The sequence below is a fragment of the Pseudorca crassidens genome, chromosome 9 (genome assembly GCF_039906515.1).
Source record: "Pseudorca crassidens isolate mPseCra1 chromosome 9, mPseCra1.hap1, whole genome shotgun sequence".
Taxonomy (NCBI): Eukaryota; Metazoa; Chordata; class Mammalia; order Artiodactyla; family Delphinidae; genus Pseudorca; species Pseudorca crassidens.
This window is the reverse complement of record NC_090304.1, coordinates 107416931-107441050: the sequence shown is the minus strand read 5'-3', so window position 1 is coordinate 107441050 and position 24120 is coordinate 107416931. Positions and strand designations below refer to the sequence as shown.

Genomic DNA, 24120 nt, shown 5'->3' with positions numbered 1-24120 from the left:
GTGGAATCAGGCAGGAACCTGGAAGAGCCTTCTTCTTCTTGTGGGGAGGAGGGGAGGGAGTCTTACCTTTTGTCATCCTTGTACCACTGGAATTCTGCCGAGGGAACCGCGGAGGCTTCACACTGCAGCGTCCCCGTCTGTCCCACGGGGACACCTGTCCCCTTAGCTTCTGAAATATATGGAGGATCTGCAGAGAGAAGACATCCCATAGCAGCTCAAATGCCGCAGTCACTGACTGTGTTTGTCATGCCCTGCTCTACCTCTGGTCTCCACCATGTGCCAGAGAATGAAACCATCCCATATTGTTCTAAGGAAAAGCTCACATGTACTGCTTCTGCTCCCCTCTGGACAGAGGTGGAATGACCAGGTATTCAGGCATACTTCCTGTTTAAACTTTCTAACTTTCATAGGATGTAGGCCCCCCATGGACCCTCTACCCCAAGGGTTGACAGTCAGCACCTTTAATCAGCCCTGTAGACTGTCTGCACACCAGGTTCTTGCCAGAGTATATAACCTTGAACTATTCAATTTCCATCAAAATCTCAGTTGCAAGAAATAATACTCATGGAGAATTGCCTGAAGGACACACAGATCCGTTACTCTTGGAGGTGTTCTGCGCTGGACCCCTGAATCCAGCCGGACCGACTAGACCTAAGTACGTGGCCTGCATTCATTCCAAGGCTTTGTCAAACTGCCCTTGACAATGCCAACAGTTGCACTGAAATGCATAGTGAGAAACAGCCACAACCAACTCGCCCTTCTGTTTATTGCAGAAATATTGCATGTGATGTCATTGTGCTCTATTTGTGGAGACCTTAACGTGAAGTTATTTTTTGAGTCTCAGTACCAGAAAAAGCAGTGTTTCTCCCAAGCAACAAATTGGCTTTTATCTTATGGACATAAACCTCAAACCAAATGACGTTCCCCCTCTTTGCTTCAGGAACTGGAAGCCAAATCCTGGACCCACAACTGGCCACCTTGGCATATAAATTTTAGGTACTGATTTCCCCTAGATTTCACTGATTTTCCTATATAGGTTTTCCCTTTGCTTACATTTCCTTACTCTTCAGGTTAATCTTTATTAACCTTAAGTCATCTTATGTCACTTTAAAAATAATCGTGGTAGGGTACAAAAATGGCATCATTGTTACACCTGTTTCCATGCTGCTTGTGTTAATTAGGTTTGAATGGCAACAGAAACCAAAATATTAAAGAATGGGTAATCACCAAAACACGATATTCCTCCTCTACCTCCACCCTCACCTAAGTTTTGAAGGAGAAAGGCTTCTTGTCTGCTGGCTTAGATCTTGGGTTCTAGTCTGTCCTAAGACTTTCTGAAATTGGGCACAGCAGGGAAAACTTTCAGAATGTCACAGAGAACTGAGTCAGGGGACATAACGAGGAACCGAGAGGGGAGAGCGTGAGGGAGGGGGGAAGTTGGGCAGCATCAACGTCAGAGAGAATTTGGATGGTAAAGGGGGAGGAGGGGTCCAGACCAGTGGCCTCCAAGCTTTTTGGGTTCAGTACCTCACGTAAGAAAAATCAGGGATGAGCTATACCCTCTAATATGTGGATATATGTTTATCTATTTATAGTTCAGTTAGGAATGTATACCATGTCCATCAACATACATAATTGGAAAAGGATGAGATAAAATCAGTATACCATGAACAGAAATTATAATATTTCCTCCACACACATGCTTTTAATTTATTTTCTTGCTCCCTATGAAGGAGATGACCTAGAGAGTGTGAAGCTTGGTGACATTATGAGTAAAGTATGGGAAAAATTGGGATTCAAAGACAAGCTTGTATAACATGCATTGAATGCTATTTCACGATCTTTCAAGAATGTTAAGGCACGTTTCGGATCATATGAAATCACTTTCAGATCCAATTTATTATCATGTTTTAAAAGAGTTTGGAATTGTTGCTCCTAAAAGCAGGAAACGGACCGCAAGGCTGCTCTGTTTCCTACCCCGAGTCAGGGCGTGGTACTGAGGCCCAGCTCTCTGTTGTGGCCGCGACAGCAGCAGCCTCAGGCACGTGCAGGATGGGGGCTCCTGCAACCACTTACAGTTCACGGTGACCTTGACTCTCCGCACCACTGGGGCAGCCACATCATTGGAGGCGCTGCACTCATAGTCCCCCGACTGCTCCCTCGTGATGCCCTGGATCTCCAAGTATTCATCTTCGCTCACAAAGCCCACAGCTGCAGGAGAAGGTGTGGTGGAACAGGAGAAAAAACACCAAAGGTACAGACTTAGAAAACAAAGTGTGCAATGGTTACGTCTGCAGAGAACTGTGCCACGTCTAAGTCCAGATTCTTGGGATCCATGCCAACTCTCCCTCCTTCCACTCTTTTATCTCGTCCATCGCCAGCTCTTTCTTGGTTCCCTGATGCACCAGCTAAAATGTTTGTGTTCCTACCTGCACTAAGCACAGAGTCTGGAGAATTACTCGTCCTCAGTAAGTGATGAATAATGTTGCCATTTACCCTGCCCGAATCTCAGCAAGCAGTCAGGCTCTGGGGATCTGAGTTAGGCACCTTTGGTGAGTATTAACTTTCTGGTCTCCAGGTATCGTTTAGGCCGAACCTTGAAATGCAAAGCTGATGACATCATCCTAGATCACGAATCCATGATCGTGATCATACCACACTAGCAGTTACACACACACACACAGCCACAAAAGGCAGTGGAAACACTAATGAAATTAAATTTCTGTTTTCAGATTTAGACACTCAATTAAATCAGCAGAAATCCATTTTATAAACTTCAATCTGCTGGAGCTCTTGGGTCCAAGATTCTGGCCACAAATCAACAGCAGGGACTCCACCCTCTAACTACAAACACGGCAGAGAGGAAAGAGCAAGAAGACAGGGCTGCGAATCACACTGTCACATCCCCGTCCAGAGACTCAGTCTCCCCACTGAAGATTTATCAATAATAGTAACAACCGTCTACCTACCCGACGTCCTCGCTGAGGTCTGGCCTTGAGCCTCTGATATGGACAGACCAGGACATTAATGCCTGCAAGAGGATCGTCACTGTCCCCTCCCAGAGTCACCCTGAGCGTTAACCTCTTCGTGGAGAGACAGGGGATGACCAAACAACCGGGTGCATCCCGGGATCAGCCTACCTCTCTGTTAAATGAAGATAGTCAGCACACCTTACCCTGTGACCTGGCATCATCTCATAGGGAAAATGGGTGCTATTTTTAGTAGTTATTCTGGGACAACAAGCAGAAGTTGAGACTGTCCCCAGAAACCAGAAGACATGTTCCCTGGAATAATGTATATATAATCCTAACACCTCACAGGGCTGTTTGGAGGAACAAATGAAAAGTAGTTACATGAAAGCACTTTGGAACACTAATGTGCTGCACACTTGTCCTAGTCACCCTGTGATCTGCCTGGACGCCCAGACTCAGGGGGCGCCAGGCTATGTTAACCCCAGGGGGCCCCACCTGAGTGGGGAGGGAAGAGGCACAGTGCCCCCCAGGTGATAAAACCCCTCCATAACACCACCCGTATCGGCTGATGCAAAGCACAAAAATGACGAGAAGAAGAAACTACTGTGATACAAAGAATTATGTGCGTGGTATGTAAATTATGGCTGTACGTGTTCTGTGACATTGTTAAGCTCCCCATTTTTGGTCAAGATAATAACAGGAGCAATGACAATGACACACAAGACAACAGCTTTCTTATACAGAAGGACCACTGCCTGCCCAGCGAGGCCAGGGCTCCTGGGTCATGTTGAGTCTGTGTCACTGTCCAGAACTAAGTCCAACCTGAGCATTTCCCAGGTGTCTTCATACCCTATGGAGCCCACATATATGTGCAGGGACACTCCTGCCTCTACGACCTTCAGGGGAGCAAAAGAATAGCCTCTGTCTATTAGAGCAAGCGAGTAAGAGTTAATTAATTCACTGGAAGAACCAGGGACGTGCTGACAAGTAGAAAACAGTGTGCAAAAGTCCAGGATACGGAGAAGACAGTCAACATCAACCCACAGACCCTCATGGTCCCAACCAGTGAGAACCTTCTCCATGTCACAGGAGCCTTAATTGTCACTGTTTCCTAAGCATCTTTAGGGGAAAAAGCACCAACCTTGATTTGCGGAAGGGTGGAGGAAACGAAGAGAAGAGGTTTAAATGAAGAGCTTGTGATTCCTTTTAGGTTGTCGTTGTTTATTTGTGCCCAACCTGAGGCTACATTTGTCAGATATTCCCCGCTAGATGCTGTAATTACTGTGCAAAGCATCGAGGAGACCAGTGTCACACTTAATATTCCCATTAATTTTAAATGGTGGTCCTTGGTACATATGTGTGGCAATTGGTGTCATATTTTAATTAGGCTTGCCCTACACCATCTGAAATTAATAATAGCTCGAATTACCAGTGTAATTTATAAATTAACAGTGCCATAGCATTAGAAAATAAATTAGCTCTGGACAGCTGTTTCTGGATTGAGCTCCAGTGTCAAAACAGTGACTGGGAGGACCTCAGATCTCCTGGGAGGCTGCGTACGACACCATCAAAGCAAAGAAACAAAATGACACAGGGTTCTCTGGTCTCCTGTTCTTGTTTCCAACTACAGACTATGCGTCTAGTTTAATTCTATCATCCAAACGCGTTCTTGTGTGACCACAGTAAGACTTACAGGAACCAAGCTTGAATGAATTTGTTATAGGAATATCCAAATGGAGAAGATGATGGGGGGCGGATTACTGTCACAGACTGAAATGCAACTACGTAAATATTAGGACAATCACGGTAAAAAACTTAGAAAGTTTTTTGTGGGGACATGTGTGCTGCTGTATGTGAATAAATAAATTAATATATTAATATCAGGCAATTTTATGTAGGGAAGGAAGTTAGGTGGCTTAAGATTTGGGGAGGGCTTCCCTGGTGGCGCAGTGGTTAAGAATCTGCCTGCCAATGCAGGGGACACGGGTTCGTGCCCTGTTCTGGGAAGATCTCACATGCCGCGGAGCAACTAAGCCCGTGAGCCACAACTACTGAGCCTGCACGTCTGGAGCCTGTGCTCTGCAACGGGAGAGGCTGCGACAGTGAGAGGCCCGCGCACCGCGATGAAGAGTGGACCCCGCTCGCCGCAACTGGAGAAAGCCCTCGCACAGCAGCGAAGACCCAACACAGCCAAAAATAAATAAATAAATTTAAAAAAAAAAGATTTGGGGAAAGTGTATGTTCTCCACTGACCTACATGTATATTACCAGAGGGAGAGGGTTACACTTAAGTCATCCTGCAAAAACCGATGAAGCTTAAGTTTACTATCATGTGTTCTCCAGACCAAATGTAGAATTATAGGAAAAGCACAATCATTGCTTACCCATTGTTATATGTACACTTTCTGATTAAACTGGAAAGGTAGTATGTATATAGAAAAATGCTTTATACATTTTAGCTTGCATTGTCATTATTGTTACCTTTCTCCTCATACACTTTTTTTCTCAAATAGGAGCAAAAATAGCAAAACCAGATAGAAAACCAGTATATATATATATAAAACAGAACTCTGAATCACCAGAAATGAGGTCCCTATAGGGACTGCTTAAACAGACAAACAAGAAAAATTAAAAAAAACACCACTAAACTGAAATCTGAATTTATAGAGTTAATGATTAATGATTCAAGCAAAGTTTTCCTTTAATAGCATTTGTGCTCTGGCTATGAAATGATCAGTGCTTTGTCACTCGAATGGAGAACTTACAAAGACTATTGGAAGAAAAACATAAAGAAAACAGATCAACAGAGCTAGGACATAGGCTGACTTCAGAAGAATTGCCTAGAATAGTTGTTTGAATATAGAATTTTAGATGCCATTCATACCTAGTAAATCAGAATCTCCTGGGATGAGGAGTGTTAATAATTTTACTTGGAAATTCTTATGTACAGTCAAGTTTGGGAATTAGGGATTTAGGTCAATCCTGTATTTTTCATGTGGGAAATTGAAGTTTAAAGGAGGCCATGCTCACGCATGGGGCTAGAGGCAGCACACCAGGTCTCCTGATGTCCCTCACACCAATCCTGCAGCTATAGTAGTGTTTTCTAATGGTGTTTTTATGCCGTGTGCACTGGTCTTATTTTCCCATGCAATCAAAACTTTTTGACAGCAGGGACCACGTCTTGGGCATCTCTGGCTCTCAAGGCACCTAGGAAAATGGTTTACATAATTTGAAACTTGTCAACTTCTTATTAATAAACTGATTGAGGGCTTCCCTGGTGGCGCAGTGGTTAAGAATCCGCCTGCCAATGCAGGGGACTTGGGTTTGAGCCCCGGCCCAGGAAGATCCCACATGCCACGGAGGAACTAAGCCTGTGTGCCACAACTACTAAGCCTGCGCTCTAGAGCCCGCAAGACACAACTACTGAGGCTGCGTGCCACAACTATTGAAGCCGCGCGCCTAGAGCCTGTGTTCCACAGCAAGAGAAGCCGCTGCAATGAGAAGCCCTCGCACGGCAACGAAGCATAGCCCGGCTCGCTGCAACTAAAGAAAGCCCGTGTGCAGCAACAAAGACCCAATGCAGCCAAAAATAAATTAAAAACAAACAAACCAAAAACCTGATTGACCAACAGACTAAGAAATACAGACCGAATTCAATTAAAAAAAAAAATCAGGGACCCTGTTGCTTACCTAACATTCACATGGCTCTGTTCCCAAGACGGCCCCACCTTTGGTAATTGTTCTTAGCAAAATATTTGTATTTCCTGACTTCAAAAAATATCATCAGTGCTAGTGTTCTAACAGAAGACTTTCTTTAAATATGTGATTTTTAAAAGGTTTATCAAGTGTTCAGCATACTTTATATTTAGTCTTGGGACCAATTACTTCCTCAGGGGGATGCACCTTTACAAATGGAGATCAATGAGGAAGTGTGATTTCTCTAACACAATTTGTTTTACAGCCAACTTCTCAGGAATACAGCTATTTCATTAAGTGGAATCTGACAATCCAAGCAGTGAAATGAAGCAAGTTGGAAACGTGATCACATCTGTCCCCAAACCCCCAAAGAAACTTCACACTCTCCGAGGACTTAGCTCAGCAGTTTATAACCCATCGAAGGACAAAAACTGCCCTGTGTTAAGTAATACTCCTTTGGAAAAGAAAACCCTAGGTTTCTGAGTTCATTGATTGGGCTTTGAAATCTTTATAACTGAAAATAATAATAGCCACGATTATTATTTTTATCACACCCAAGAAAAGCTACAGAGAACAGCTGTAGCTATTGGAGAGGGCACAGCTGTCTCCTTGCTTAATATTTTTATGGAATATATACCAGCTGAGAGAAAAATCACTGGACCTCAGAAACTAAAAAAAAAAAAAAAAATACAGAACATAGAATTCCAGAATTCAAAAGTTGGAAGGAATCATTTAAAACATTTAGTTCCAATACTGTGACTAGTCGACTGGTCCTCTAGACTCTGCTCCCCTTTTCCCTCTCTATTTGCATCAAGATATTCCCATTCAACCCAGACTGGGCTTCAAGGAGAGCTGTTTACAGGACAGATCAGATGGTGTCCCTCCAAGGTGCCTCGATTCTGTGCTGACCAGCATGCGAAGTTTTGTGCTTTGACGGACGAAGACGTGGTTTTGCTCAGATGCTGGGAGGTATGGTCCACAAGAACATCGTGATAGAGGCATGGTTAGTGTTCCTCAACAGCAGCCCTTGCAAGCCAGAGGGACTGGTTTGAGGTCTGAGGGAGGAAGTGGTTAAAGCCAGAACTAAAGAAGATACTAAAGGTGGGCGATGCTGCCATGAGATGCAAGGTCAGCACCTGCTGATGGACTGGGGAAGGTCTTCCTCCTCCCGCCCTACCCCCGAGAAATCAAAGCAGTCTGGGGCCCTGAGCCCGCAGCCAACAACTGTTCAGAACAGACCCTCACTCTCCCTCAGACAGCAGAGGCAGTGGTGAGGGGCGGCGTGGAGGGGCCTCCAGGAACGAGGCGGAGGTAAAGCTGAGGGTGGCGGTGAGGGCGGCGTGGAGATGGGCCCTCAGAGCCACCTTAACCTGGCACTGGGGGAAATCCTTGTGCTGCAGGACCAGGCTGGGGGCTCGTGGGCTCCACAGAAAACCCACACAGCAACATCTGCAGTGACAGGGTGAGACGACCGTTGCCAAAAAGCATTTCCAAATAGAATGGTAATTATTGTTGAATTATCTACACAGGATAGCTTCTGAGGGTCTGATACTCAGCTGGAGCAGAAGGGTTGATCTCGGCTCTTAGCCCTGCTGGCCCCTGGCCGTGCTGCGGACGGTGCTGAGTGCCCGTGTCCGCACACTGGACCCTGAAGTCATCCTAGCTGATGGTTCCCTCTCCAAACTCCAGATTCCTCTTCTTTAAAATGGGAAAATGACACCACCTTAGAGCGTGATCGTGAGTGTTAAGTATGTGTGAAGTACTTAGCACGTGGTAACCTTAATAAATGGCAGTTCTCGTGATTATCGTTACTGATCCTACAGCTCAGCCTGAGCCCATCTGATCCTTGATACAGGAAAATCTCACTGTGGAAATGAAAGAATAATCAGATCTCTGCTTTTCCAGGAGGGACTTAATAATAATAAACTTGACAAAGGATTCACCACAGATCCTGTAACTAGAAAGTTCTACTCCGTTCACTTAAAATACGATTTGATTTACAAGGGATACAATTTCTTGGGATCATTTCTTCTAAGAAAGCAATTGCAGCTGCATAGCCCATGTGAAACCAGCTGGGGGCTTGAAAAATATCTCTAATTTCACAACTAAGAATAAGAGGATATAAACATATTTTATATATTTATATATATATATATATATATATATATATACACACACACATATATATACATATATATGGGTGTACATATATATACATGTATATATATACACACATACATATATACATATGTGTATGTGTGTGTGTATATATATGTATGTGTGTGTGTGTATGTGTATATATATATATATATATATATATATATATATATATATATATATATATATGTATTTGTTTTTCTCCTTGACCTTTCCTTTGGATGCAGATAGCATGGCTGGCAGAAAGGACAGTCTGACGATCTCTCCAAGAATGAGAAACTTTTCAAAGTTCTGGAGGGTCCAACCTGTTTTTTCCTGCTCTTGCACTGAGGTATACGTTCAAATGGCCAATGAGAATATTACACATCAAACAGAAGGGGCCAACGCTGGGGCGTGGGATGGGCTGAATTGTCCTAAGTCGCTGGCTTCCATTCCAGGAGAGGAATCTCCCTTGAACACATCAGCATTGGTTGCTGGTGAGAAGAGCTGCAGTCGTGAAGTGTGTGTGTGGCAGTGTCCCCATGCATCACCTGCCTGGCAGGCTTGCAGCTGTCTCTGCTGCAGCTGGACTTTTCTTAGACTTGGGAAACTTATCATTTCCCTCAGCCCCTCACCCCAAACCTTCAAATTAATCTATTAATGTGATTTTATCATAAAGCAGTAATTAGAGATCCAATTAAAAATTACACTAACTGATGCCAACTGTAAATTTCCTGACTATCTTTCTACCTATCAATCTATCTATCCCTATCTATCTATCCATCTATCTTCTCTCCATGTCTCTGCCTCTCTATTTACATATCTATCTATCTATCTATCTCTATCTAGGGATAAAGGTAACTGCAAAACAGCACAGATCCTCATATATTAAGAACTCATTTGTCAGTTGCAACAAAATATATGTGTATTTTTGAATAGGTATGAATATGCGTACATGAAATGTAGTATTTTATGATAAATAGAAAGAAAAAGAGAATTGAATTCCCTTAATTTTTTAAGTGGGACATTTCCTGGGAATAATCTTTAGCTTTGTATTAAGGAGGAGCTGCAGCCCGAAACACAATTATATGAAGAAAGAGCCCTCTGCACGCCACCGAGCCAGGTCCTGTGTACCTCTGAGGTACATCCCTCTCCTTAACAACAAGTTGTCTTTGCAGATATGGCTCCAGCAGCTGGCTGGGCCCTAGGAGCGTGTGCTCTTCTGCTGGCTGCCTTTTCATGAGGACCCCCCAGCTCAGTTTTGCATGCAGACTCTGTCTTACGGGTAATGATTTCAAAGTCAAAAAGCGCACAGCTGGATGTTGGGAGCTTGCAGCTTGGTGTCTGGAACCTGAGTATTTGCAGTGGTACAGCTGATGGCTGCTAAAAAAAATAAAAAGTAAATAAAGAAATCAGCTTTTGATTTGTAAACTCAGCCAATTTGATCTGAAAGACATTGATAGGGGATAAATATAGAACTCCGCAGTGTCGTATTACCTCGTACATTGGCTGTTTGCTTTCTCTTTTTCTAAAACCCTAGAGATATAAGCCAGGACTGAGTGCTGCGGGATGTAATGTTGCTTTGAAATTCCTTGTCCAGATTAATTTAAGGGAATTATTTTTCTTAAGAGACCCCTACTGGGTTAAGGTTCCTGGCTCTATCATGCACACAAGTGGTCAGACATCCACCTGCAGGGGGTCATCTTAGCCACCTGGTCCTGAGCTGGACACAGAGGGAGCAGGGAGCAAGGCCTTCCCTTTGCAGCATCCTCAGGTGCAGAGCAGAAGGAAGGCTTTCCTGAAGAATTCCACGTATTCGCGACTGTACCAAGCAAACACTCAATGACAAAATGACCACTTGGGAGAAGGAAGAGAGAAGAAAACCTGGAGTGGGGTTAAATCTATAATTAAGATAATTTAATGAGTAAATTCAAGTCAGATCCTGAGAGGAAGCTGCAAGGTGCCATGGATTCTGGGGATGGAAGAGCCAGCCTGCACTCCTGGTTGGCCTGGGGGCAGGGAGACACAGGCAGCCCATGTATGTAAGAGGATGACTCGACACCACACAGACATGCCCTTAGAGTAGCATGAAGCCTGATGATGTAGGGTCATCTGGGTCCAGTGAGAAAGGGAGGCGTGGGAAAACCTTTGAATAAGCCAGCTTCGATGACAGCCTTTGAACATATTTAACATAATAAAATCTTTGCAAATAGTTCTCAAAATCTCTCCCCCACCAAAGCTACTTGCTACTGAGTCACACCGGCTGAGACACGTGCACGGTGCTGCCCACCTGTCTGGGAATGCCTCCCACCTCTGTTCCGAGTTGTCCTCTACACACAGGTGGACCTTCAATCCCATCACGGAGATGTGAAGAGAGAGTGCACAGGAAAGGAGATTTATGCTTTCATTAGTTCCACTGCTAACGTTTCCTTCTATCTCTCTTCATTTCGCACAAAAGCAGGCACACATACCTACGTCCAGATGGAACACAAAGTATGAAAACAAGATAATCGTGATTTGTCAGAACAAACGTGGTGCTGCTGAGCCCTGATTATGGCTCTTTCTCTAGGAATTACGTAGCCTTGAGTAAATTACTGATTCCCAGTTCCCTTGTCAATGAAATGTGGTACGTTCTTATTCTTCCCTCCCTAGGTTGGGTCTGAGAATTAGAGGAGAGAATTTGAGCACACAGAAGACTGGTTGACACACGAGAGATGATCCATTAATGTCAGAAGGAACAGACTCTAGGAGGAATCTGAGACACTCAACCCTTACATAATGGAAGATATTAAAGGTGGGCTCCCTTCCTCTGCTACCTCAATCTCCTCCCCTTGGTCAGTCTACACTCTGAATCCAGTTCCTGCATCTGAAATGACCAGCTCTGCTCCCGATTTCCATGTTCATGTCATCATCCCAGGACGATCTGCTTACCTCTGTGCCCGGAACTCAGGGGAATGCCTCACGTGTGTCTCCCAGACACCCCGGGCTAAAGCATCCCCTTGCCCCTGAAAACTGCTCTCACCCCTGTGTCCGCTAATCCCTGCTGGTGGCAGGGCCACCTCCCCGTTCTCCTAAGGTAAAAAAGAGTCACACATTTGATTCCTCCTTTTTCACTCACACCTCACCATCAGTCAACACATCCAGTGGTTTGTGCCCCCTTTACCGTTTTCGGATCTATTTTCTTCTTTCCCTCATCACTGTTAACTATGTTAATTCAGTTGCTGTTATCTACTCTGGGTTATTACAATCCCCTCTCTACTGATCCCCCTGCCTCCAGCTTATTATATTTATTGTTGACGCCCGAACGATTGCAAAGAATAAAAATCCATCTCCTCACGGCTTAACCCCTTGTCCTTCAGATGACTCTTGTCTCCATCTCTAGATTCTTCTGTTGCCAACTCCTTTCCCGCCTCACCCACTAGACACACCAGGGAAGTTCCTACGATGCTGAGCCGTTTATCTGTGCCTCGCAACCTCTCCTTCTATGCCTTCAAAACCATCTAGGATACTACTCCTCTGGGAACCCTTTCTTGAAAATCAAAATTCCTTACCTCCTCTCTACCCAGTTTATTTTGTTGCTTCAAGTGTTGCCCTAATCACACTGCATTGTTATGTAATTGCATATGTTTACCCCACTCAAAGTTATAAGAGAGAGGGGGCCCTTATTTATCTCTATCTCCGATATCTATAGCAGCCTTGAACACACAGAAGGTACCACATGATCATATGGTCAAAGACTGAATGAATGAACTAATGGATTATAATTTTGGTGGCTGGTCTGACTCTCATAATGAACTATTCAAACCTTCTTTGGTAACTCTTAAGAAAACAGCAGATATCTATCTTTTAAGGTTTTTTTTTTTTTTTTTCCCAATAAAGGGCTGGGCACATAAAGAGACCTCTCTAATCTCCTAAGGATAGATAATTTTATTCCACGTTTCCTAAAGGGGACTAAAAAGCCTTCCTCAAGCTAGACTTGGAGTGAATAAGAAAAGAGCTTGGTTTAGCCATCTCCACAAATACCCTTCATTGAAAGCTCTTGTAGCTAATGCCCCTGATTCCTCCAAATGAGTGAGGATGCAGCGTGTTCCAGAAGTGTCTAATCAGAAGTGTCTCAGAGAGCTTTCTTATGTCATCATCAGCTCGGCTGCATTTTTTCCAAGTGGAATCAGCTCGGTGATTCAGCTCTGTCTATATGCAATTAGTAGTGGAATGATTGCAGGGAACACGATGAGGCTCTTTACCTTCCTGGGATGGGCAGGCAGGGAAAAAGTACCGCTGCCCACACAAAACGGGCCTCCGCAGAGGCACGGGCAGCCTCTGCAGCAGAAACACTAACAGGCACTGTGATAAGAGCTCTGGGTGAGGAATGGAAGCTGGCAACAGGACATGGAAGCAAGCAAGGGCTTGAAGTTGAACTTGACCTAATAGGGCAAAACCATGCTGGAGCATCAAAACCTCCCTCCTTGCCGCAAGAGGGTTGACACCTAAAATGCACAGAGATGAACAAGTGTCCCCCTTCTCACTTGTGCTCACGTGACTTCCCCACCCTCCTTCCTTCTCAGGATTCCTAGGCTTTGCCTGCCCTGACGGTGCTGGTTTCTTTCCACCTCTGCTTAAATTGCATGATCTCCCACCCCCCTGGTCTCCTTCCAACCTGGTCACTCTCTTCCTTTTCCACAATTCCAAGAGATAGGATAGAGGAATACTTTTGTCTGATCACCAGCAAAAACGTGCTTTGTACTTGAAGTGAAAAATCTAACAACGGTAACTGAGGGACCACAAATTATTCTTTACTTCTGTCCTAATTCTCTACTTCAGGAGACTAACTGCCACATCTAAGACCTGAATGCTGGCACCTTCCATGGGGCAGGGGAGGAGTGGAGGGGAGCTCATGAATCAACCAGTGGAGATAGCAACTGGTGAAGAAGGGGGGCAGAGAGAGACCGAGGCAGAGAGACAGAGAGGAGAGTGAGAGACAGAGAGAGAGATGGAGAGAGAGCCAGAGCACAGACAGATGATAAAATGATATGTCAAACGGAGAACGCAGGCAGAATGCAAGTGTCTGTTGAAGGCAGTTACACAGTTGTTTAGGTAAATCAGAAGCTCGCTCCCATGACTGCTGTGCTCTCATCAAAGCTCAAAGCCATTGTCAGCCCCACGGGAGCAGTTGGCCGTAACCAGTCTTGCATGAAGCCTGCGGGGACAGCTGGCTCAAGCACAACCCGAGTGTCCTATGATGCTTTGAAGACACCCCAGCATGGGCCTGAGGAACCTCTCTTCTCCAGGAGGCGCTTATAACCAATCCTCCGGAGTAGGTTCAGCACACTTGTTCTGCAAAAGACCACGTGGCAAATATTTTAGGCCTCGCAGGCCATACAGCCTCTGCAGCAACTACTGAACTCTGCTGCTGTCGTGCAAAAGCAGCCCGGAGAATACATAAACGGGCCAGAGTGACTGGATCCCGGTAACGCTTTGTTACAGACAATGCCATTTCAGTGCCACTTCATCTTACTGTGCTACCAACGATTCTTCTTCGGATGGACATTCAACTTTTTAAAAAGGTAAAAAACATTCTTGCTGGGCATGCAAAAAACAGGTGGCGGGCTGGACTTGGCCTGCTGGCTGCAGTTGGCCGACCCCTGATGGACACGTCTGACCTTTCCAGTCGTATCACCCTGTTTCCTAAATCCTCTCCTCTGCCTCAACACTACACTCTTGCAAAACCTTCTGTCCTGCACTCTGGAACCTGCCCTGAATGATCCCTGATGTCCTCCCGTTCTTCTTGGAGACACACCTCTCCGTCACTGTCATTCTGAGTCTGGGAGAATGGATTCCACTGCAGATTTGTCCTGTCCACTGGAGGCTACGAATTTATTTCATTCTTTCTCGGTATCTTTGCTCGGCCATGAAACTTCTAGACCGCACCTTTTTAAGCCCTGTGCCTCTTCTAGCATCCAAATAATCACACCCTCCCCTTCCTCACCACGTCTCTGCTCTCTCCTAACTTTGGGGGCTCCTGTTCATTCACAGAGCACCTTTGCTCCTGACCTAGACTCTTCATCTCCATCCCAACTCCAACCATCATTCTCGGCGACTTTTCACATCTGGAAAGATATCTCTCCAAACCTGATTCTCACATTCTTGATCTCCTGATCTCCGAGTTTTCCTCTGCTCACTTCAGTGGCCTCCTCCACACTGACACTTGCAACTTGTCAGAAACTGTATTGCCTCCAAAGCCATGAATTTGAGCATCTCACTCTGTCCAGGACTTCCCATCTTTGCCAAAACATTTGCTTAGAGACTTTATGGAAACTATGATTTTACTTCACGGAGGCTTCAAACCCATCGACCTTTGACGTTCCTTCTGATGAAATGTAGATTTTAAGGACCCGTCACTGTAATCTCTCACTGGAAAATACCTATAATGACTTTACCTCTATCCGTATATGTTCCACTAGGCTGAGGAATCCCCACTCTAGATGGATGCAAAGATCTGGCTTCTCTGGGTCTGCTCTGGAAGCATCACACAAACCAGCAGCCTGGTTCCACCAGACATTCCTGATCACCCACCTCAGCTGAGCGCTCACCACTGGAATTCTGCAGTGCTTCTCTCAGAACCATACTCTTAAGGTTGATTTTCTCCTTCTTCAGTCTCTTTAGACACATGGCTGTCTCACCATCTACGTTATTATCCACTGATCATCTGCTGATGAGTGTGGTGGGGGACCCAGAAGGCATCAGACATCAGACAGGCATCACTCATTTTCTCACGATCCAGTCTACAGACCTCTACGTCTGTGCTTGTCATCTCATTGTCCCATAAGTTTTAGAACACTTAGGTTTTGTGACCCAGCATTGCAATCACTCATGGGCAACGACCTCAGCTTCTCCTCCATTCCTGTGCTACACTAGCTAACAGGACAGCTGTCTGTCTTTCCTTCCATCAAAATGCCAATTCCTCCTTCTGATCTCTGTGTTTTTTCCCTTCTTATCTTTGAAGGACTTCACTCCATCAGTTACCTCTACTTTCTCCTACATCTTCATCTGCTTCTGCTCTCCCCGTGGATGTTCTTCTCTCACTGTTTGTTTGCTTGTTTATTCCTCAAAGACTTTTTATTTGAGGTATAATTGACATATAACGTTATATTAGCTTTAGGTGTATAACAATATTTGTTTGTATCACAAAATGATGACCACAATAGGTCTAGTTAACATCCATCACCGTACATAATGAGAATTTTTTCTTCTTGTGATGAGAAATTTTAAATCTTCTCTCTTGGCAACTTTCAAATATGCAATGCAGTACTGTTAACTGTACTCACCACGCTGTACATTACATCCCCAGGACTTAATTATTTTATAACTGGAAGTTTGTACCTTTCGACTCCCTTCACCCATTCTGCCTACCTCCCATCCTTAGCCTCTGGCAACCACCAATCTGTTCTCTGTTCAGATTTATTTTTATTATTATTTTAAAACATATCATTCTGGGTAGTCACACCAATTGACTTTACTCTAGACATAAACATCAGTTTGCTCTCCCAGTCTTAGTTCACAGCTGTGACCTACCTAGATTTTTTCACCTGTTCATCATCTGCCTTGACACCTCTACTCTGCAAAGACCCCACAGTTCTCAGGCCCTTTTCACAACCACACTTCTTGAAACTATTGTCCAAATGCGCTATGGAGAATTCTTCACCTCACATTAACACCTCCATCTCTCCCTAGCCCATCTTGCCATTGAACCTTCTCACACCCAGGTCACCGAATGATGGCCAAGTTGCCAAATCCTTTGTATGCATTTTAGAGTTTTCTCAAGAGACTTTAAACTGTCTTCTCTTGGCTTTAATGTCCCATATTCCTAATTGTCCATCTACCTCTCTGGAATCTCCTTCAAAATCTCCTTTACTGGTTTCTCCTATTTTATCCAAACTCTATGTGTTAGTATTCTTCTGAGCTTGGTCCTAGGCATTCTTTTCTCACTGCACAATAATCTCCCAGGTCATGTCATATATTTCATGGTTTGGTACATCCGTTTATATGGCAATAACTCACAAGTTTACATCTCCACCCTATTTCTCTTTCATGAGCTCTGGACTCACATACGCATTGGTCAACCTAAAACAGTCACATGGAAGTCTCAGATAACCCAAAATTGACATGTTCAACATGGAATTCTTGATTAACTTCTTCAAACTTTATTTTCTTTCAGTTTTTCTCTTTAACAAATAGCATACCTTTATCACAGATGTAGAAAACAAGCTTATGGTTACCGGGGGGAGATGGGAGGGAGGGATAAACTGGGAAATTGGGATTGACATATACACACTAGTACATATAAAATTGATAACTAATAAGGACCTACTGTATAGCACAGGGAACTGTACTCAATACTCTCTAATGACCTATATGGGAAAAGAATCTAAGAAGGAATGGATATATGTATATGTATAAGTGATTCACTTTGTTGTACACCTGAAACTAACACAACATTGTAAATCAGCTATACTCCAATAACAAACAAACAAACAAATAGCACCTCTACTGACCAAATTGCTCAGTTAAAAAATTCTGGAAGTCATTCTCAACACAGCTCCCTGACTGTAATACTGAATCCATCATTACATCTTATTGATTCTAACTCTGAAATACATCTTGAATCTGTCCTCTTCTCTCTATTTCTGACTATATCACCTTTTACTTTGAGACCAGTGAAACAGGTCCTGGATTTTCTCAAGTCCAGACAAAACTCGTTTACAGATATTATCTGCTTTATTTTATATTTCAATAATGCTATTAGGTAGGTATGGGCATCTGATCAAGTCAACCAAACTCGGCATACGTTCCCGTATCATCATGACCTAACCTGTCTTTATTTCTTTACCATTTTCCCTTAATATATTTCCATACTTGGGTCAAATCTCACTGAAGAAATTCCAGAGGAATGTCATCTTATGCTCTGTCCTTGGTTTTACTTATTTTTATCACCTGAAGCACCTTCTCTCTGAGGCTTCCTCTTCCTTTCCTTTCAGGTCACAGCTCAGATTTCATCTCTCATGGGAATCCTTCCTTAACATGTTCTGGTGCCCTTGGGATAACATCTTGCCCCCAGCCCCTTCACTGTACACCCTGAACACTCAGTGCTTTTTCTGTGCTAACACTTATTACATCATATTGAAATGGTCTGCTTATTTACCTGTTTCTCCCTTCAGACTAAAAGCTCATTAAGGGCAGCTAACATTTCTGTATCTGTAGCATATAGTTATTTACAATATATAGTTACTAAATGAATAGATGAATAAAAGTATTAGCTGACGTGTTCCCCACTCTCAGTGAATTTATAATTCACAAGTGTTCTCTGTTGATACTTGTATGGACAGCATCTATGAAAGCAATGCACTCTACATCCAAATACACATTCAAACACCCAAATGAAGGAATGCACCCCTATCATTTAAGAGGTATGGCACACATACCTGGACTCTGTAGCCCCATTTTCTATTGCTCCCAGCTTCCATTTTTCCTACATCAATTGTTTATCAAAGACAGGGCAGTGGGGATGTCTGTTCATAGATACTGTTTAAAATTACACATACATGCATGGTGATGATAAAAAAAAACAGACTGTTTTAATCAGTTATCGTTAGTATCATTAATACTCTACAAAACTCATCGTTCCAGTTAATATGGAATAAACACACTAACTGATCTCTCCCACTCATTACAACTAGACAAGACACATTTTAAAAAATCTGAGGACTCTGAAAAGTAATCAACAGAAGGTGGATTGGGGGGAGAACCAAAACGTGTATAAAGTACAATATAGTGGTAAGTTTCCGGGTACTTTTCTTCCTCCTACCTTTCTTGGCCTAGACGCAGAGCAGTCAGAATTCTAAAACTGCGTAGAGGATGCTAACTGAAAAAGCATCATGATGAACCCTCTCTTTTTGGTGTGAGGATGGGGAAAGGGAAAACTTGCAAGATGGAGATGATGAGGGACGTTACTTTTTGTTCTTGTTGTTTGTTTTGTTCCTTTTTCCCTCTTGGCTCTGCCCTGAGGTAAACCTCGGTCCCGAAGCTGCAGTCCAGCAGCAATGGTAGTAGCAGCAGAGGCCACCTAAAACTTGGGGCGAGGGGAACACACAAACAGGCAAACAAAAACCTTCTTTGTGACCAGAGGAACCAAGGAACTGTATTCGGAAAACTGTGAAGGAATTTCAGTTATATTTTTGTCTCTTTCTTCCCTTTAACTGCTTTGCCCTGGAGTTTCACTCAGTCAAAGAAGTGAAACATCCACGGGGAGCTAATGCTTTTGCTTTCTAGGCTGAGGGCCTCCCCTGGGAGCCAGTGTGGGAGGGAATCACAGAGAGAAGGGAGCTCACGAAAGGACCACGTAAAGCTCGTAAACCATCTCAGGCTCACCACTGAGCGTGTAGGGAACTCCCCTAAACCAGCACACCAAGGGCTTTGAGAACGAAACTACTGTGTGGGCCACCACCCGGCATTCTAGCTGGCCAATGAAGGACCATCTTAATGACGTTGCTCAGGCTTTGAAACCAGAACTGACTTTGGAACCACAGCAGCAGCAGGGTCGAGGCTGTGGTGTGAACCTAACTGGACTAATTGTCTGCTAACACAGCTACCTCCGGGTATATTCCCAAAGGATTTTAACAGGATCTAGAGTCTACTACATAATATTCAAAATGTGCAGGATATAATCCATTACTAATCACACTAAGAACAAGGAAAGGCTAAACAATTCACTAGGGAAAAGAGAATTAACAGAAACTGACCCCGGGCAGATCTTTATGTTACAATTATCAAAGACTTGAAAGCAGCTAGTATAACTGTGTCCCACGGGGTAAAAGTGAGCACTTTTGAAATGAATATGAAAATAGAAATTTTCAACAGAGAACTAGAAGCCATAAACAATAAACAAATAAAAATATTTAGAACTGAATTTAGATATTCACTGGATAAGCTCAATAGTGGAATGGAAATAAAGTCAAGAGTCAGTGAACTTGAAAATAGATGAACAGAATTCATGTAGTCTGAACAACAGAGGTTATGAGAAGGGTAATAACTTGATTACAAAAGGGCAAAACAATGCATGTCTTGGTGTGGATTCTGTCCAGTTCCAGTGGTGGTGGGTACATCAATCTATGCATATGTTAAAACTCATAGAAACGTACACTAAAAAATGTAGCTAACTTTAGGAGCTAACAAAGTGTATGGTACAACACAGTTGCCAAACAAATTTCATCATATGTCAGAATCTTGGACGGCCCCAAGGTTTACAGCTTCTTAAAATCCACTTGTCCTTTATGTAAATGTGGATCTTCTGTGCACTGAGAAACTCAACATTCCTTCAAAGAGCTTGCGGATTCTTCGGAAGCTCATAACCTTCTTGGCCCGCGGAGCTCTCAGTTCTGGATTCCACTGAGGGTGCACTGAGTTCTCCATCCTGTTCTTGTGCCCCACCCTAGCTGTCTCCCCTCTATGCTGGTTGGTAAACTGTCTGCTTCAACTCCCGGAGAAACACTGATTTTAGGCTATGTGCACACACAGTGCTGATGGATTTTTAAGAGAGGAGATTATATTTCACAAAGCATACAAAGTAACTCAAATTTTACCTTTAAACATTCTGGTCTCCAGAGATAATATACATTGTCCCCGTCAACCACATAAATGTTTACTGGATGAAGAGCCCAAATTATTCTTCAATATTTTTCCAAATAGACACCAAACACATCCCCAGAACACTGCATTTTCCTTTTTATTCACATACACCCTCTTGGGCATACATAGACCACAAATCGTAAGCTCACACAGTTTTAAGTTATTGAGACACTTGCGTGCATGCCCACACATGCATACATGTTAGCACATTTTCTTTCTTTATTTAGCAGAATACTTAGTTTGCCATTGATTTCCCTTTAAATCTACTTTTCAGATGTTCTATGTTGGGGAACATTCATGGAACCACAAGGCCCTGATTCGTTTGCACTTGATTTCCTATAATGATATTCTCTAGGGGTTGTTCAGTCTCTCAGATCCGTTTTCAAGTCTTTTTAGTGTTTTATTTTCTCTTAAACCAGATGTTTTTTTTTTTTCCCCAGGAACTCAGAGAACTTCAACCTCATACGCACTCCCAGCACGACACATACATGGCTCAAGGGCCCCCTGCTTGGTCACATGCACGCCGGCCTGACACGCCGCCCAGCGCTGCACCAAAGAAGGCTCCCCTCAGTCATCAGGAGGAATTGTCCCCAAACAGAACATCTGAGTCGCGAGCGCCACGTTCCTTCCATTATTCATTCTAGACGTTATGAAAAATAAGCACTTGGAAAGCCTAGCGTATTCCACTGATCAAAAATCACGATTTTGAGGAGGACCGCCGCTATTGCAGCATTATTTGCGCATGAGAACAGCACTCAGCTCTGTACCAAACAGAACTGAGATGAGACTGGCCTTGCCTCCAGGGCTTAAAAACTGGGGAGACAGATCTGATGAGGGGGAATGGTACATGAGCCTTAGACAGTATAGTCTCTGTTGCCAACTGCCTGAGGGGTCTCTATGGGTCCAAAGAATATTCTGAAGAGTAAATACACACTAAGGAGGAATTTAAAGGAGGAAGTCTTTGTTCATGTTATCAGGGAGAGCTTTCCTATGGCTGAGTCATTTCAAGAGTAAGGGGGACACCGCGCTGAAAAGGAAAAACAGCTTAAAGGAAGGATAACCAGGCAGACACACGGGAAGAGCAGAGCAGTGCGGCCCTCGAGGTTCTCGGGGAGTCCAGGGACCAACACCAGAGCCTCCTAGATGTGATGGGTCCCCCAGTGGTGACACTGTAGGCATGGTGGTCAGGTAAGTTCAACTCCCCCGGGACTGCCCTGGGCGGTGCTGATGTACTTACAGTGGCCCAGGCCCCCCGCTGCTGGAGGCCATTAGACCCCTCCAGTCATCCTGAGAACCAAACGTGCACTCATGTATTCAAATATCTCCCAGCAATAGTGCCCAGCTGAGAGCCCTCAGTATCGAGTTTCTTCAGACGTGGTGAGGAAGTTTGAAAAGTTCCAGCCACGACACAGCAGAGAGACAAGAGCAAGCGGCCCAAACTGCTCATAGTGAGGGTCATGGTGGCCAGCATGGGGGGGTGTCTCTGTGTTCCCTCCCCCTAACTGCTCATCGTGAGGGTCATGGTGGCCAGCATGGGGGTGTCTCTGTGTTCTCTCCCCTAACTGCTCATCATGAGGGTCATGGTGGCCAGCATGGAGGGATCTCTGTGTTCTCTCCCCTAACTGCTCATCGTGAGGGTCATGGTGGCCAGCATGGGGGTGTCTCTGTGTTCTCTCCCCTAACTGCTCATCATGAGGGTCATGGTGGCCAGCATGGAGGGATCTCTGTGTTCTCTCCCCCTAACTGCTCATCGTGAGGGTCATGGTGGCCAGCATGGGGGGATCTCTGTGTTCTCTCCCCCTAACTGCTCATCGTGAGGGTCATGGTGGCCAGCATGGGGGGTATCTCTGTGTTCTCTCCCCCTAACTGCTCATCATGAGGGTCATGGTGGCCAGCATGGGGGGATCTCTGTGTTCTCTCCCCTAACTGCTCATCATGAGGGTCATGGTGGCCAGCATTGGGGGGGTGTCTCTGTGTTCTCTCCCCCTAACTGCTCATCATGAGGGTCATGGTGGCCAGCATGGGGGGATCTCTGTGTTCTCTCCCCTAACTGCTCATCGTGAGGGTCATGGTGGCCAGCATTGGGGGGGGTGTCTCTGTGTTCTCTCCCCCTAACTTTGTCCTTGGTGGTACTTCTATGCTACTCCTACGTCTCCTTCCTTATCTTCTTCCAATCCTTCAAACAAGACCGTCTTCCAAGAAAGCACCAGAAACACAATCCTATTTGCAAAGAACTGCTAGGCATTTAAACCGTTTCTCCTGCGATGGATTCCAGAGCGGCGGCGGCAACAGACAGGGGTGCCCTGAAGCCAGTCACCTGGCTGATTTAGTTGAACTGTCACTGCTCTATCTGGAGGAAGCTGCTTATCTTACGTTCCCTTTGAAACGAGGGAGGATGAATATCTACCCTACATTTTATAGATTCACTTAAATATTTTAAATACATGGCAACATTCTGTGAGTTGTAGAATGCTGTGTAGAATGCTGTGTAGATATGAGTTGTTATTTCACAGAACGCAGACACTCACACTGAAGGTACTGACTAATGGTTGATTGTCAGCCAGTGGCCAAGGCTCTGGGACAGCACTTAGGGAGATGGGTTTTCCTCGCAGGGGATGATGCTGAGTTTGCAGGTATCCCCCAGCGCTGCCTACCTGGGGGCCGGTCCTGAGCTCAGCTCCTCTGGTCTCAGGATGCAGTGGGGTAAGGTGGAGGGTGGCATTCACAAGAGGACCATCTACAAGAGGGAAGCAAGTGCCTGGAATTGCAAAGACCCTGGTGGGACACGACTCATCTGTCAAGGCCAGGACGGGGGCCGACAGCTCAAGAACTGGCAGCAAACAGAGCCGGGCGCGGAGACAGAAAGATCCATTTCTTCCAGAGAAAGGAGTGTGCTGTGAAGAATAAATCATCTCCTCTGCAGCCACTGGACCCGACCCAAGAGTGAAACCTGTTTTGCGAATTTGATCCCAGGGGAAGCCAGTGGCGGTGCCGCTCAAGGAGAAGCAGGGGTGAGTGGGGTGGCAGGTGCTGTACGACACAGCAAGGCAAGCCCAGGTGACGCGGCGGCCACACCTGACTGCACCTGCCAGAGGTAAGTGTGGCTCCGGCCCGGAGCTGGGTGGGGAGAGAGACGGTGGCAGGGAGGGGCCAGCCAGAGAAGGACAGAGTCATCCGGACCGAGAGACTCCATTCCAGTTTCTTCAAGAGGCACATGGTGATTAAAAAAAGAGTTCCCTGGTGGCACAGTGGTTAAAAATCCGCCTGCCAATGCAAGGGACACGGGTTCAAGCCCTGGTCCGGGAAGATCCCACATGCCGCGGAGCAACTAAGCCTGTGAGCCACAACTACTGAGACTGCGCTCTACAACCCGTGAGCCACAACTACTGAGACTGCGCTCTACAGCCCGTGAGCCACAACTACTGAGACTGCGCTCTATAGCCCGTGAGCCACAACTACTGAAGCCCACGTGCCTAGAACCCGTGCTCCACAACAAGAGAAGCCACCACAATAAGAAGCCCGTGCACTCCAACAAAGAGTAGCCCCTGCTCGCCGCAGCTAGAGGAAGCCCGTGCGCGGCAACGAAGACCCAATGTAGCCAATAAATACATAAATAAATAAATTTACATTAAAA

The 24120-nt window shown here is 44.9% G+C and overlaps 1 protein-coding gene across 10 annotated transcripts in view; it reads right to left on the bottom strand.

Annotated features, from left to right (window-relative positions):
• Positions 1–24120, bottom strand: part of NTM (neurotrimin) — a 934251-nt gene that overhangs the window by 20356 nt on the left and 889775 nt on the right. For all 10 annotated transcript variants that reach the window (XM_067751604.1, XM_067751610.1, XM_067751605.1 and 7 more), the window contains 2 exons: positions 2077–2211; positions 67–187 (listed from right to left, as the gene is read on the bottom strand). In XM_067751604.1, the coding sequence (XP_067607705.1) occupies positions 67–187; positions 2077–2211 (256 nt within the window). The remainder of the gene's footprint in view (positions 1–66; positions 188–2076; positions 2212–24120) is intronic.